General features: G+C 39.7%; 1 protein-coding gene across 6 annotated transcripts in view; it reads left to right on the forward strand.

The window, feature by feature from the left end:
* The window catches only part of DOCK4 (dedicator of cytokinesis 4), a 391,842-nt gene that overhangs the window by 163,707 nt on the left and 214,924 nt on the right, over positions 1-13,211 (forward strand). For all 6 annotated transcript variants that reach the window (XM_053253855.1, XM_053253858.1, XM_053253861.1 and 3 more), the window contains exons 6-8: positions 3,380-3,528; positions 7,045-7,129; positions 9,563-9,714. In XM_053253855.1, the coding sequence (XP_053109830.1) occupies positions 3,380-3,528; positions 7,045-7,129; positions 9,563-9,714 (386 nt within the window). The remainder of the gene's footprint in view (positions 1-3,379; positions 3,529-7,044; positions 7,130-9,562; positions 9,715-13,211) is intronic.

Genomic DNA, 13,211 nt, shown 5'->3' on the forward strand with positions numbered 1-13,211 from the left:
TTTTTAAATTTTAATTGTTGAAATCTTTTTATTGGTTATTCTTATTGTCTTGTAAACTGCCCAGAGAACATGAGTTTTGGGCGGTATAGAAATATGCTAAAAAAATAAATAAAACTACTGAGCATTCTCCTGCCTGGCTGGACTCAACTCTTTCCCATGGCTGCTGGTCCCATCTCTCTGTAATTTGGCCCTGCTGTTGTTGCACAACAACAAATCCATCTTCTCCTCCCGCTACCCTAACTATATTAGGTTCCTCCATTCCTGTTTCTGCAAATCCTTCTCTCTCCTCCATTCTAGTTGTCTCCTTGCTGAAATCTCACAAGCTTCTTTGCAGGGGATTCTTCCTTCCCCAGAGGATTCCCTCCTGCCTGCCATTGCCTCAGTTCTTCCATATCAAATCCTCTCCTCCACCAGTGATATTACTCAGAGTATTTGTTAATTCTCTATTAAAGCCATCTAAACAAAGTGGTCATCACCATATCCTATGGCAGCAAATTCCACAGTTCAATTACAGATTATGTGAAGAAGTGCTTTCTTTTGACTATCCTGATTCTCCATTTTTAGTAATATGAGAGAGGGAGAAAAGCATCTCTCTATTCACATTATCTACATAATGTACATTTTGTAAACCTCTGTAATTTCCTCCCTTGGGTGCCCCCCCTTTTTTTTGGTAAACCCAAGAGCCCTAAATAATTTAACTTTGCTTGCAGGGAAGTTGTTTAAGTCCACTGGTAAAACTGTACAGCATCAAAATAGGTATCAATAATCAAAATATTAAATATGGGAACTTATAAATAAGCTCCTTTTTCAGTCCCTACAAATTTACTTACTTTGATGAAGTAAATACTGTCTGGAAGGAGCACCACCTATCATAACAATAGAATAATGTTGTAAAGTTGTGTGTCTCAGTGAATAAACTCCCAAGTATGAATTGAACCTCTTTCAAAAACGAAATCATTCTTTGCAATGTATGTGCTCCTTTTTAGGTTTAGGTTTGAGCTTTGCTTCTGCCTTGCTAGGAAAAATAGTAGCATCGTGTGAAAAAACTCAGAGTTCGTAATGGAGTTTGGAGGAAAGGGGGGGTATAGCCTGCCAATAATACTGATGAGGGAGGAGGCACCGATTTATATGTTGCAGGAGGGTGCCGATTTATAGGTTGCAGAACCACTAGCACCGGCCCTGAGAGTTCTAGGCTAACTGATGCATACTTTCATCCTCTTCCCAATGGAACTTCTCATTCAACAGCTGCCCCAAAGGAAATCTCCAAACTGCTTTTGTAAACTAGCCTGAGTTTAGGAAGTACTTTGGGTAGTTAACATGAGGGTTACAATAAGAAAACTGCTGCCAAAACCTTTGTGGTCAGTGCTTTCAGCTTTGACAATGCTGATTTGCTTATTGGTGTGAGAGGGGGAAAGTGGAATGAAGCCTCAAACCACACATGGTTTGCAAGCAAGCATTTTTTTAAAGATTAAATTGATCAGGGCCCTCTGTAGATTAGGACTCTGGCAGGAGAGTGGTTTTAAACTTAGCTCTTCCCCCCTCCCAGCCTTGATGTTCCCACTCCAGATCATGTCCCACTATTTTCAAAGGAGAAAAACCCCTTTAAAAATGCAAAACAAAAACAAACACACTTACTTACCAAGCCCATGTAAAGTGTAATCCAGATGCCCCAGAGTGCTGATTGGTGTAGCTTGTGGAGATCATGCATTGTGCATTGCAAGTGCATTCTGAATTTAGCTCCCAGAATTGTTAGCAAAACATTAGTTGCTTGATGTGAGCAATTCATTGAGAACCACGCATACAGCATACATTTGCATATGGGGTGGTTGTTCAAGAAAGAGGCCAGCAAATGCAAGGTAGCTTCCCCATGAACTGACCTCACTGTATTAAAGCATATATATAAATAGTAACAACAAAAAGAACATAGAAACATTAGTTTCAGCTGCATATGTAAGAAACTAAATAAGGATGCAAATAACTTAAGGTTGCAGTCAGTTGAATTAATTCTAGATAGGAACAGAATGGGAAGACAGACCAGAAAAACTTTACAACTTGAGCTTCTGAAAATGGCTTGCATCTCTGGACTTTGATTTGAGATAAAGCTTTCGGAAGATGTGTTATTTAGGGGGGGAAAGCCCACTTTGATGTACAAAAGTAGCAGAAAGATTGACCTTGAATTCTTCCTAAAAGCCATAAATGGTACATTAGATCAGTTAGATTAACTTTTCTTAAAGTAAAATTAAATTTTCTACCCAAAACAAAACAAAAAACCACAACCATGTATTAGGATTGGTGGCTTGAAAAAATTGATATCCATCCATAAGTGAGTGGCACTAGTATTTTTTGCTTGGGTAATAGACCTTGGAATCTCTTGCCACCTTGAATGGCTGTGAATCATTTGCTAGTATCAGCCTATGTGCAGAAAAAGTTGGGAATCAAGCATCTTAATCACATGGGGCTGCCACTGCAGAGGAAGTTGCATGTAAGCCAAGACATACAGATGCATGGGCATACATATAAACACCCAATTCCTTATTCATCCCATAAGAAAGTGGAAAGAAAGTGGAAACTGGGCAAACTGTGTTTATATTCACAAGGACTGTCCAAGGCATGGCAGTAGACATGCATGATCTCAAAACTTTTCCATTGGCTGCATTGGCTGCGCTGCAATGGTGAATGTCTGAATCAAGGATTGGAAGCCAGCTGGTCCAGTCATGAGAAACCTTTGGTTTTGTGCCATATATTGTTATCCTTACCGTACCACCTTCTATAATCCTAGGAATGATATCGGCCCTGATCAAAATGTATGTAGGTTGTGATCATGTATGTCCATAAATAATAGTATATTAGAACTGGCTGTTGGGCAGAAAGTAGGCAGACTAGTACATGGTGTTACATGTTACAGGCCTTTTGAAGTGAACTTGCTTACTATGAGATGAGATATTTTTATTCATCACAGGTACTGTAAATCTTCAGGCAACTTATATTCTGTTTACCAGCTTGGTCCATCTAAATGTAGATTAATGAGGAGCGAAATTGGGAAGGCAGGGCAAATCAGGAAAGGGTCTTTGCTGATGGCAGGCATTGTTTTACCCTTATAGAAAAATAGGGGGGATGGGATTAAATCCATTACCAAAGCAGAGCATCCCTTTACACTAGTTAAGAAATGTGGCAGTAGTTGAGAAATGTGAATGTAGGTAAGCTTTTCTTGGGCCACCTTTGATAGTACAAGTTCAAAGGTTACTTCATCCAGACCAGCAAAGCTTGGTCTTGTTTATCTCTTTTGTACTCCTTAATTTCTAGAACCAGTGTATTAAAAGCCATCAGAACCAAACTTAATTGCTTTGGCAGTCTAAGAATCTGATTATGTGTTTGACAGAGAAATGAAGGGGATCTCTTTCATCGACTGTGGCACATAATGAATGAAATCCTAGACCTTCGACGGCAGGTACTAGTGGGCCATCTCACCCATGATAGGATGAAGGATGTCAAACGGCACATCACTGCTCGCTTGGACTGGGGCAATGAGTGAGTAAAAGATGACGGAGACTAGCACACCTTTCTTTCTTTCTTTCTTTCTTTCTTTCTTTCTTTCTTTCTTTCTTTCTTTCTTTCTTTCTTTCTTTCTTTCTTTCATGCCAGTTACTTGGATCATAACATGCTAAGCAGAAACTAATTCATCCAAGTGGTGTTTTGCTCCATACAAACAGTTTACAACCTGAAGAGTAGACTGACTCAACACAAGAAGGCCAAATTTGTGTATGGCTGGCCTTGGAAAGTAAATAGGTAGGATCCGGCATGCCCCTTGCACAAGAAGACACTTTGATTCATGCAAGGCAGGTTCTTGGATCCCCTCCCCTACCACAGCCCTATATCCCATGCTGTTCTGCAGACTCCCCTGACCCTCCGGAGTCAACAAAGCCCCACTGTGTGAGTCAAACTTTTTACTATTCCCAGGATCCTGCCTATCGTCTACCACCTTGGCTCCCTCCAATCACTTCCTGATGATGAGGGAGGTTCTTCTCATGCCACTGGAGAAAGTGTGTAACTATTATAGCCATGTGGCTGGGCTAATTGATCTTGCCCATCAGACTGATCCCCTATCAAGATCATATTTTAACTCATGTAATCTTGCCCAGCTACATGGATTGACTTTAAGGGAAGTGGTCCCAATAATGCTAGGTGAGCCTTTGTAGTAGCATTTTCTAGAAGCATCATGTAATCCCACTAAAATAAGTCTCATAAGAGTTTAATTACTTTGAATATATTAGCTGAGATATTTTCACCAAGATTCAGTATCATTCATATCATTGGGCAGAATAAAACCAGAGCACAGTCACTGTCATTTTATAAACGAGTGAAAAAAACTCTCAGGTAGAAAGCATTCAAAGCCCATGCCTTTTCTCTCATCTGAATATTTGTTTGAGAACACTGAGTAAATCAATGTCATGTTACAATTTTTATAGCAAACAAGCTTTTCTTTTTCTTTTTGCTAAACACATCCATATCAAAGCTTTTCAGTTTGCTGTTTCTAAATGCATAATGCTATCACCCATTTGGAAAATGAAAAATTCATAGGGCTATGTGTTGATGTTGAATGTGATCTGAACGTTGTCAGGTACAACTCCTGCTGATCTTGACAGTGCCTTGCAGAGTTTGAAAAGCCAACCAGCTCATCTTTATTCTAGGCATGCCGCATGTAGGAAGAAATAAACACAGTGGGCTTCTGTCATTTCAGTATAACCTAGGAAAATTGTAACCTGGACTGAAGCACATTGGCACTTGCATTCTTATTCAGGCTGATGGGGCACAAGGCTCCTCTCAGTCCTTTTTCAAGAGGTGCCATCAGGTGGAACTTTAAGTTGTAGTTGCTTGGTAGCTGAATGATGCATATGCTAGAGAATGAATCGCATATAGAGGTTAGATTTCGGAACCTTATAGCGTAGGAGAGGTGGGCCAATATTATGCCACCTACTGATTTGTAGTATTTATCTATTACATTTATACCTTACCTTTCTTCTATGCTGGAACTCAAGGTGATGGACATGGGGTTCCCCATCCATGTGCTGGCCAGACCCAGACCTGCTTAGCTTCAGTGAGATTGCTGCCTCACATGCCTTCAGATCCAAACTTGGGACCTATTGCATTTTCATGTTGCTCTTTGCATGTGATTTTATTTCCCTGGCACTGAGTGTAAGAAGTTGCCATTAAAGTCAATAAGAGCTTTAGGAGGTCAGCAACTCTGGGGTGGGGGGGGGATTGGCCCACTCATTCTTAATTCTTAGTGGATATTGGTTTTCAGCAAGAAAACTGACAGAACCAATTGCTCCTATGTCAGGGTCTCTCTAACTTGGCCTTCAGCCATTTTTGCTGAGAATGAAGGGAGTTGTAATATAACATCTGGGGATCTGAGAACCCCTATTCTATTCTACCCTTTATCTTATTGTATTTTACTTTTTGCCTGTGTTGGGAACTAGGCAGACTATATTCCTACTATATTCCTGTTACTTTTGTCTCTCCAAGTAAAATTTTAGGTAGGGTTTCACAGAGTAATCAATTCTTAACTTCAATAAATATTAGAGAGTGGGTAGAGAGTGAATGTGTAATAGAATATTGATGATGGCAGGAGTGAGGTAGTCATATTTCACAGGGTTAGGGATGACAGCGAATGATGCAGAAGATGAAGATAAATTCAAGAAAGTAAGACTGAGGTTGTTTTGGCAGTAGAAATATTTACACAGATTCTGCATCATTCTGTTTTCTGTATAAGTGGTTTCCCCACCAGCAAGGTGGCAGAATGCAAGGTGGCAGGAAACTAGAAAATCCTGGGAGAAACATTATCTACTAAATCAAAGCTGCTGCTTGTATAATTTACAAATCAAAGGTACTAAACTGTGTCTGCAGTTTCACAAGATTAAAGAAGTCAGTTACTCATGTTTACACCATCTGCTAAGAGATCATTTTTACTCTTCATTACACCAGTTGCTTGTAGAATTAGAATTGGATCAAAGAATCACTGGAGTATTCCCATCTGCCTTTTCATTGCAGTCCCCCATACACTCCAGGACCTAATCCTTTGGGAGGGGAGACTCCAAAACTGTGAGCACCATGGATTGAGGGGCTATAGCTGGTGGGAGGAGTCAATCCCCTCTATTTATGAGTAGATTGGTTTTCCACTCATGCATGATCCACTTATTGTAAAACTGTGGAAAACAAGAGCCAGATCAGAAAAGGTTATTGATGGACAAAGTAGCCTGTATCTTGAAAGGCAGAAAGAGCTGTAGTCATGACCAAGTAACTAAACTATGAGGAAAGTTAGAATTGTGCATTTTGTGATAAAAATACAAACCCTTGTATATATGGAGGTTAGCCTGTGAAGCTCAAATTAAAATAGTATGCTAACTTCAGTGGGAGTTAGTTGCAGGTATGTATATTTACCTGGAAGTAAGTCCCATTAAATCAGCAAGACTTCCAAGAATATTAGGAATGCTTCCTTCTCTTTTGTACAACTGATCGAAACTAAGCATGACCATTTGAATCCTACATAAAAGGCTAATTTTTTCCAAAACCCCTGTGTTTCATTGTCATCACAATCGCACTGTCAATTATTACTAGATGTTTTCTATTATTTCTTCTGCCATTGCCCTGTGATTATAATTTAAGTTCTCATGATATTTTTTCAGCTTTTTCAAATCAGTGTTTTCTTTATAAGAGAAATATCACTACTAGATTTGAAAACAATTGTGTACGCTCTTTGTTCTAAGGATTACAACAAGATAACAAATGTTAAGTGCTCTGAACAATTTAAAAATGCTACATATTATTACTGCTTCTGGAAATATTGTGCTGGACTATATTTTACAATTATATGCAAAATGCATATTACACATTATTTTCTGTTGCTCTCAGTTTTGAAGTATTTTAATGGATAAAGATGAATTGCATCAAATTGTGGTTTCTTAGGATGTGTTTTGTTTTAAAGTTTCTCTCCTGGATCTTGCAAATGTTTTTCACTAATCAGACTGTTTTCATATTCACTTGTAGACAATTGGGACTAGACTTGGTTCCAAGAAAGGAATATGCGATGGTGGATCCAGAGGAAATCAGTATTACAGAGCTGTATAGACTGGTAGGTACTTAGTCCACTCATTCTCACTTTACTTCAGTCCTCTACGTTAACTGAAATAGCTGTGTGCTTTCCACAGAGTCTTTTTTTGTTCACACAAGCTTGTGACAGACTAAACAAGAACTCAGCTGTTAACTAGGTTAAATTATTGCATCTGAGCTATGGGAATACACTCGAGTGACCTCAAGCTCTTCCCTCTTGTGCACAAATTTTCCTAGCTTCATTTTGCTATGGCTCGGGCACTGACTTGATAAAAATCCCACCTATGATCAGTTCAATTAGTGGAGACCTTTACACCATTTGCTGGGAAATCAGAGAAGATAGGAACATAGGAAACTGCCATGTACTGAGTCAGACCATTGGTCCGTCTTGCTCAGTGTTGTCTACACAGACTGGCAGTGGCTTCTCCAAGGTTGCAGGCAAGAATCTCTCTCAGCCCTATCTTGGAGATGCCGGGGAAGGAACTTGGAGCTTAGATGCTCTTCCCAGAGCGGCTCCATCCCCTGAGGGGAATTTCTTACAGTGCTCACACTTCTAGTTTCCCTTTCGTATGCAACCAGGGTAGACCCTGCTTAGCTTAAGGGAACAAGTCATGCTTGCTACCACAAGACCAGACTCTTCCACAAGACTCTTCCACAAGACTCTTCCACAAGACTCTTCTCTTTATTTGTTTAACATCGGGAACTCCCTAAAATGTAGAAAACTGGAAAAGGAAGCTGCAGTTGCTGATATAGTAAAACTGATGTCATTAGGCAAACAACCTCAGTAGACGTAGTTTAGTTCAATCACAGAGCATAGCCTCAGTGGCCAGTCAGAGAACTAGTTCACAGTTTCATTAAATACGGCAACATATTAACTGTTTGTGTAACCGTGTGCAAAAGGAATAACCCAAATATGGTTATTTCATTCATTACAGCATTTCCGTTAATCCAACTAGTATGTGTACAGGCCAGGACCAGCCCAAACCGTTTTTTCCCTCCTCAGCACTCATAACCATTCTTAAGGCAAACACAGGGATATTGTGAACATAGTGTTTGGAACATAGCATAAAGAAAGGAAAAGCAAAATTCACTGATCACAGGGATTTTCCTTGCCAGTGCTAAATTTTCCTGCTCATGAGAGAGAAGCCCCCTTGTGCAAGGACTTCTTGTGAGTATTTTGGAGTAACTGGATTGCAGCCATAACATATTTAAAAAGAAATATAAATCCCTGCATATCTGCTGTTCATAATGCTAAGATTGGATAATGCCAGATGAAAATTAATTGCTTTGGGGCAATTGTAAGGCCTAGGCAATTACAGGGAATGTTCTTACTAGAGTAAGACTTAGTAGCAAAGTTGTCTAAATTCAGCAGAATGTATGTTATGCTATGGTTACTTAACATCACGAAATCCAAATACTCTGCCAAGGGAACTCTCAAATACATCTCTCAGCAAATTACTAATGCTTATTTATCATTTCTGTAGAACCTATTTTTTAAAGTGAGATAATATGAGTATGTCACACTTTAAAATCAGAATATGTAAAGAGTAAGATGCCTTGGGATATGCCTGTGGGCCTGTTCAGATTATATGTATCATGGGAACTGGCCCTTAACTCTTTCAGTGGTCAAGATTTTTGTTGTTTCTCATCAACGATGTGGACATTTAGCAGACCAGTGCTTTATATTCTAAGTAGTCACATTTGCTGGGAATATAGTTGAGCATGATTGATATATAGAAGAATTTAGGCTTTAGTGCTCAATAGGAAATGACAGGTAAAAGATAATTACTTAATGCACAAGGTCAGTATCCTGTATTTGAGGGTCTAGTAATAGCCAAAGTAAAAAACTTTAGGATACTCCACTAGATAAATAATGTGCTTTCAAAAAATCTGCTGGCAATACAGGGAGACTAATTGCTTCTTTCAAAAATAGTGCAAAGTTGTATTATACCATGGTTTAATTTCAGTGTCATGGATTGGAGGGGAAGAGTTACTACAAGTATACACTGTCTGTTGTTGTTCCCTTGTAAAACACATTGCTGGGCTCAGGTTTAAAAAGAACACACTTATATTGCTTTGTGAAAGCTGAATCTAATTCCTTACTGGAAACCATGGTTGGCTACCAAGACCAGCCAAAAAGGCAGTCCTTTCAATATTATGTCAAAAGAAAATAGATGAAAATTACCGACATTTTTCAGGTAGGTTTTGTAGGGCAAAAAGAGCATTTAGTGGAACAATAAAATTTAGCCTTACTTTCACTCAAAATCAGTCAAAACCCTCACTAGTTGGAATTCCTGAGCAAATGTCAAAGCACCCTCAGTATCTTTTAATTTAATCCCAGATGACAGATCAGATATTCAGCATTAATTTCCACATTACTCACAGTGTATTTTATTTAATAAAATAAATAACTGTAAACTGCCTGAGTTTTTCTTTTGCTGATGATCATACCTAGATGGAGCACCGTCATCGAAAGAAAGACACACCTGTCCCAGCAAGCAGCCACCATCTCTTTGTCCAGATGAAGAGCCTGATGTGTTCCAATCTGGGAGAAGAACTCGAAGTAATCTTCTCACTCTTTGATAGTAAAGAGAATCGACCAATCAGGTAGTGCTGCCATGTTCAAGGAAGAATGCAAAAATGTTGTTACTTCACGCCTTCTTTCATTTATTTGGACAACAGAATTGTTCTGCCTTTCCCCTTTTTTATTGTTTGTAGTTATCTTTTGAGTCTGGGTCACTGAACCTTTTGGTTGAACTGATTTGAGGACATAGATGGATACTCCTTTTTTCATAAGGAGATATCAAAAGCATGTCATAGGATGTAAATTTATATGGTGGTCAGTACAATGGTGTACATCTTTTGGTTTTGATTCATTTCCCCCCACTTACACACCTGAAAGCTATAGGGCAGGATCTAGCAAAGTTAATCATGACCAAGGACCATTGTAATAAATGAAGCATGATCAACTTCAGGCCTAATACTATGGGACTTAGTCATGACCAGTTTTCCTTCTAGCACAATTCCCAGATGGTGTTGACTACAACTCCCAGAATCCCCAGCTGCAATGGCTTTTTCTTGGGGATTTTAGGAGTTGTAGTCAACAACATCTGGGAATCCCTGTTAGAGAGAACACTGGTCATGACCCTGCCCAGTGAGTAGGTTTTTCCATATAGTACAGTCCTCCAAAAATCTGTTGGGAGCATGTGTAAATGCTAAGAGGTTGTCAACAACAACAGCAAATCTTTATTATGGTCTTAGACCAGCATAATGCTTAGAGGTCAAATCATATTTGGATGAAGAAAATATATATTAAAAATATTATGCAACCATGAAGTCTTCATTTTTCTTGTTCAGAACTGTCCATTTGGCTCTTCACTGGGTTTATGTATAGGCTGTGTTATGAAGAATACACATACTCTTGCTCTAACAATTGTAGCTTATGCAGCACAAAACATTTCAGAACTTAATAAGGTAGTGAATGCTCCAAGGCCCAGAAGAGAGTGAGTCGTATAGGAAGTGAATTATATCTAAAAGCATACAATGTAAGTGCATATTTTCATATATTTATGAATGATTTACATGCTGCAATTCTTCATAAGTGAATTCATGGCAGCTTACAATAAAATTAATTTCAAAACCAGAGTAAAACAGTCTCTAAAATCATAGAAGTCCAAGATAAGGCAGACATTAAAACAGGGCAATCACAAAGAAATAAATACAAAGTACCCTGAAATAAAAAAGGCCAGCTGAAATAAAAAAGGTCTTCAACATTTGTTTAAAATTAAACAGGGAGGGGGAAAGCCTGAGATCAAGGGGCTAGGAGTTCCAGAGACCTGGGGTCACTACTGAGAAAGCTCATTCATGCATTCCTGACAGCCGAGCTTCAGAAGGTAGTGGAACAGGCAGGAGAGCTTCTCTGTGTGGTCTCATGGGCAGAGCTCTGTGGAATAGGCAGTCCTTTAGGTATCTTGGCCTAACCTGTTGAGGGCTTTAAAGGTCAAAACCAGCACCTTGAATTGCCCCTGGGGAAAAACTGTCAGCCAGTGTAGCTGCATTGGCAGCAGTGATATGAGCTGAGCCAGAACCTTTGCTGCTGAATTCTGCACTAGCTGCAACTTGTGGATGGTCTTCAATGGCAGCCCCATGTAAAGCATGTTACAGTAATCTAACCTTGAGGTGATAAGGACATGAATCACTGGCAAGGTGAGCTTGACCCAGGAATGGATGCAGCTGGTGCACAAGCCAAAGCTGGACAAAAGCACACCTGGCTACTGTCACTGCTTGGGTATCCAAGAGCAAAACCAACAGCACTCCCAAGTTGCGAACCTGCTCTTTCAGAGGGTGTGCAACTCCATCCAGGATAGGCTGATGACCCACTCCCAGTCCAGCAGATCTCCTAACCAGGAGAACCTGTCTTCTCCAGATTTAATTTCAGCATGTTAGCCATCATCCAGTTCAAACCTCGATCCAGACACTGTTTCAGGACTGTCACAGCCTCTGTAAAGCTGGGTGTCATCTGCATAATGATGATACCCCACCCCAAATCTCTGAACAACCTCTGCAAGTGGTTTCATGTAGATGTTTAAAACCATGGGAGCCAAGCCAAAGGCCAAGGCTTTGAGTAGAAGTATCCCAGCACCACCTTCTGGAACTTCCCTGGAACGGAGGGGAACCACTGCAAAACAATGCCCCCTAGTCCCATTCATGCCTGGCCCAGAAGGATACCATCATCGATGGTACTGAAAGCTGCTGACAGGTCCAGCAGTATCAAGAGGGATGCACTCCCCCTGGCAAGGGGTCACCCACTAGAGTGACCAAGGCCGATTCAGTACCAAAACCAGGCCTGGATGGAACCCGATTGAAAATGATTCAAGTAATCAGTCTCTTCCAGGAAACTCTGGGGTTGAATCATCACCGCACGATTGAACATCTTGCTGAAAAAAGGGAGATTCGAGGCTGGTTGGTAATTATCAAATTAGGGAGGACTTCTTTAGCAGGGGGCAAAGAACTGCCATTTTAAGGCAGGATGGCACCATGCCCTCTGCCACTGATGAGTTAACGCCCCTGCACCCAATCAGTCAGTCCTCCCTTGGCAACTTTTATTAGCCTAGAAGGGCAGGTAGATGAATTCAGTGATCCAAGGATCTTGTCCACATTTTCAGGCTGAACAGGCTGAAAAGAATCCATAACATCTTTAATAGGGTGTACCCCAAGCACAGATAAATAACGAACCCTTTAACCTTTTCTTTGTATAATAAATGGATCTCTGACTGCCAGGTCATGTTACCATTGTGGGAAACCCAGTACATAACACAGCAGTTGGAGTCACTGGATAAAAGCACCTTAACCAAACTCCAAGATAAACTTATCCAAAATTTCCAGATAACACCAGACAGTCATGGATGGGATTTGATTAATGGATAAAATCATGATGCAACATAGCCAGATTTGGCTGCATGATGTCACTGAGGTGGGATTCACATGACTGAGTGACATTGTCTCATGGCATCTCTTGGGTGATGGCAGCCGATCAAGGATCACTTGATTATTTTATGATGTTTTAATTGTTAATTATTTTATGCAGTATTATAATTTATGTTTTAATTGTTAATTGATTTTAATGGTGTTTTAATGTAAATCGCCCTGAGCCTTTTGGAATGGCGGTATAAATTTTTTAATAATAAATAATAATGAAGACTCTGATAAATAGCCAATCTAATGTGACTACATGAGGTTGCTCAGGGTAGCTAAAGTCAAATGAGAATGAGAGCAAGCAAAAGCAATCAAAATGAATGGAACTCAAGAAGTGTTGGGAAAAAGTTAATTTCAATACAGTACATTTTCATGATCAGCGGCAAACAGTCATCTCAGCCATACTTATGTTGGAAGTTATTCTTCCCATTGAAATCAGTGGGCTGTACTTCTAAGTAAATGCGCTTAGCATTGATTGGCATTTAGCCACTCATCTGAAATGGAAAATGCTTCCTAGAAAGGTAAGTATTTGTTGGGGCTGATAACATTTTATTTCAACTTATTTTCAATGTGGTTTGTTTCTGGTAGGACAAGTGCTATTCAGTTTTGTTTTTGTTTTGTTTTGTTTT

Source organism: Hemicordylus capensis, chromosome 5 (assembly GCF_027244095.1).
Source record: "Hemicordylus capensis ecotype Gifberg chromosome 5, rHemCap1.1.pri, whole genome shotgun sequence".
In the NCBI taxonomy this organism is placed as follows: Eukaryota; Metazoa; Chordata; class Lepidosauria; order Squamata; family Cordylidae; genus Hemicordylus; species Hemicordylus capensis.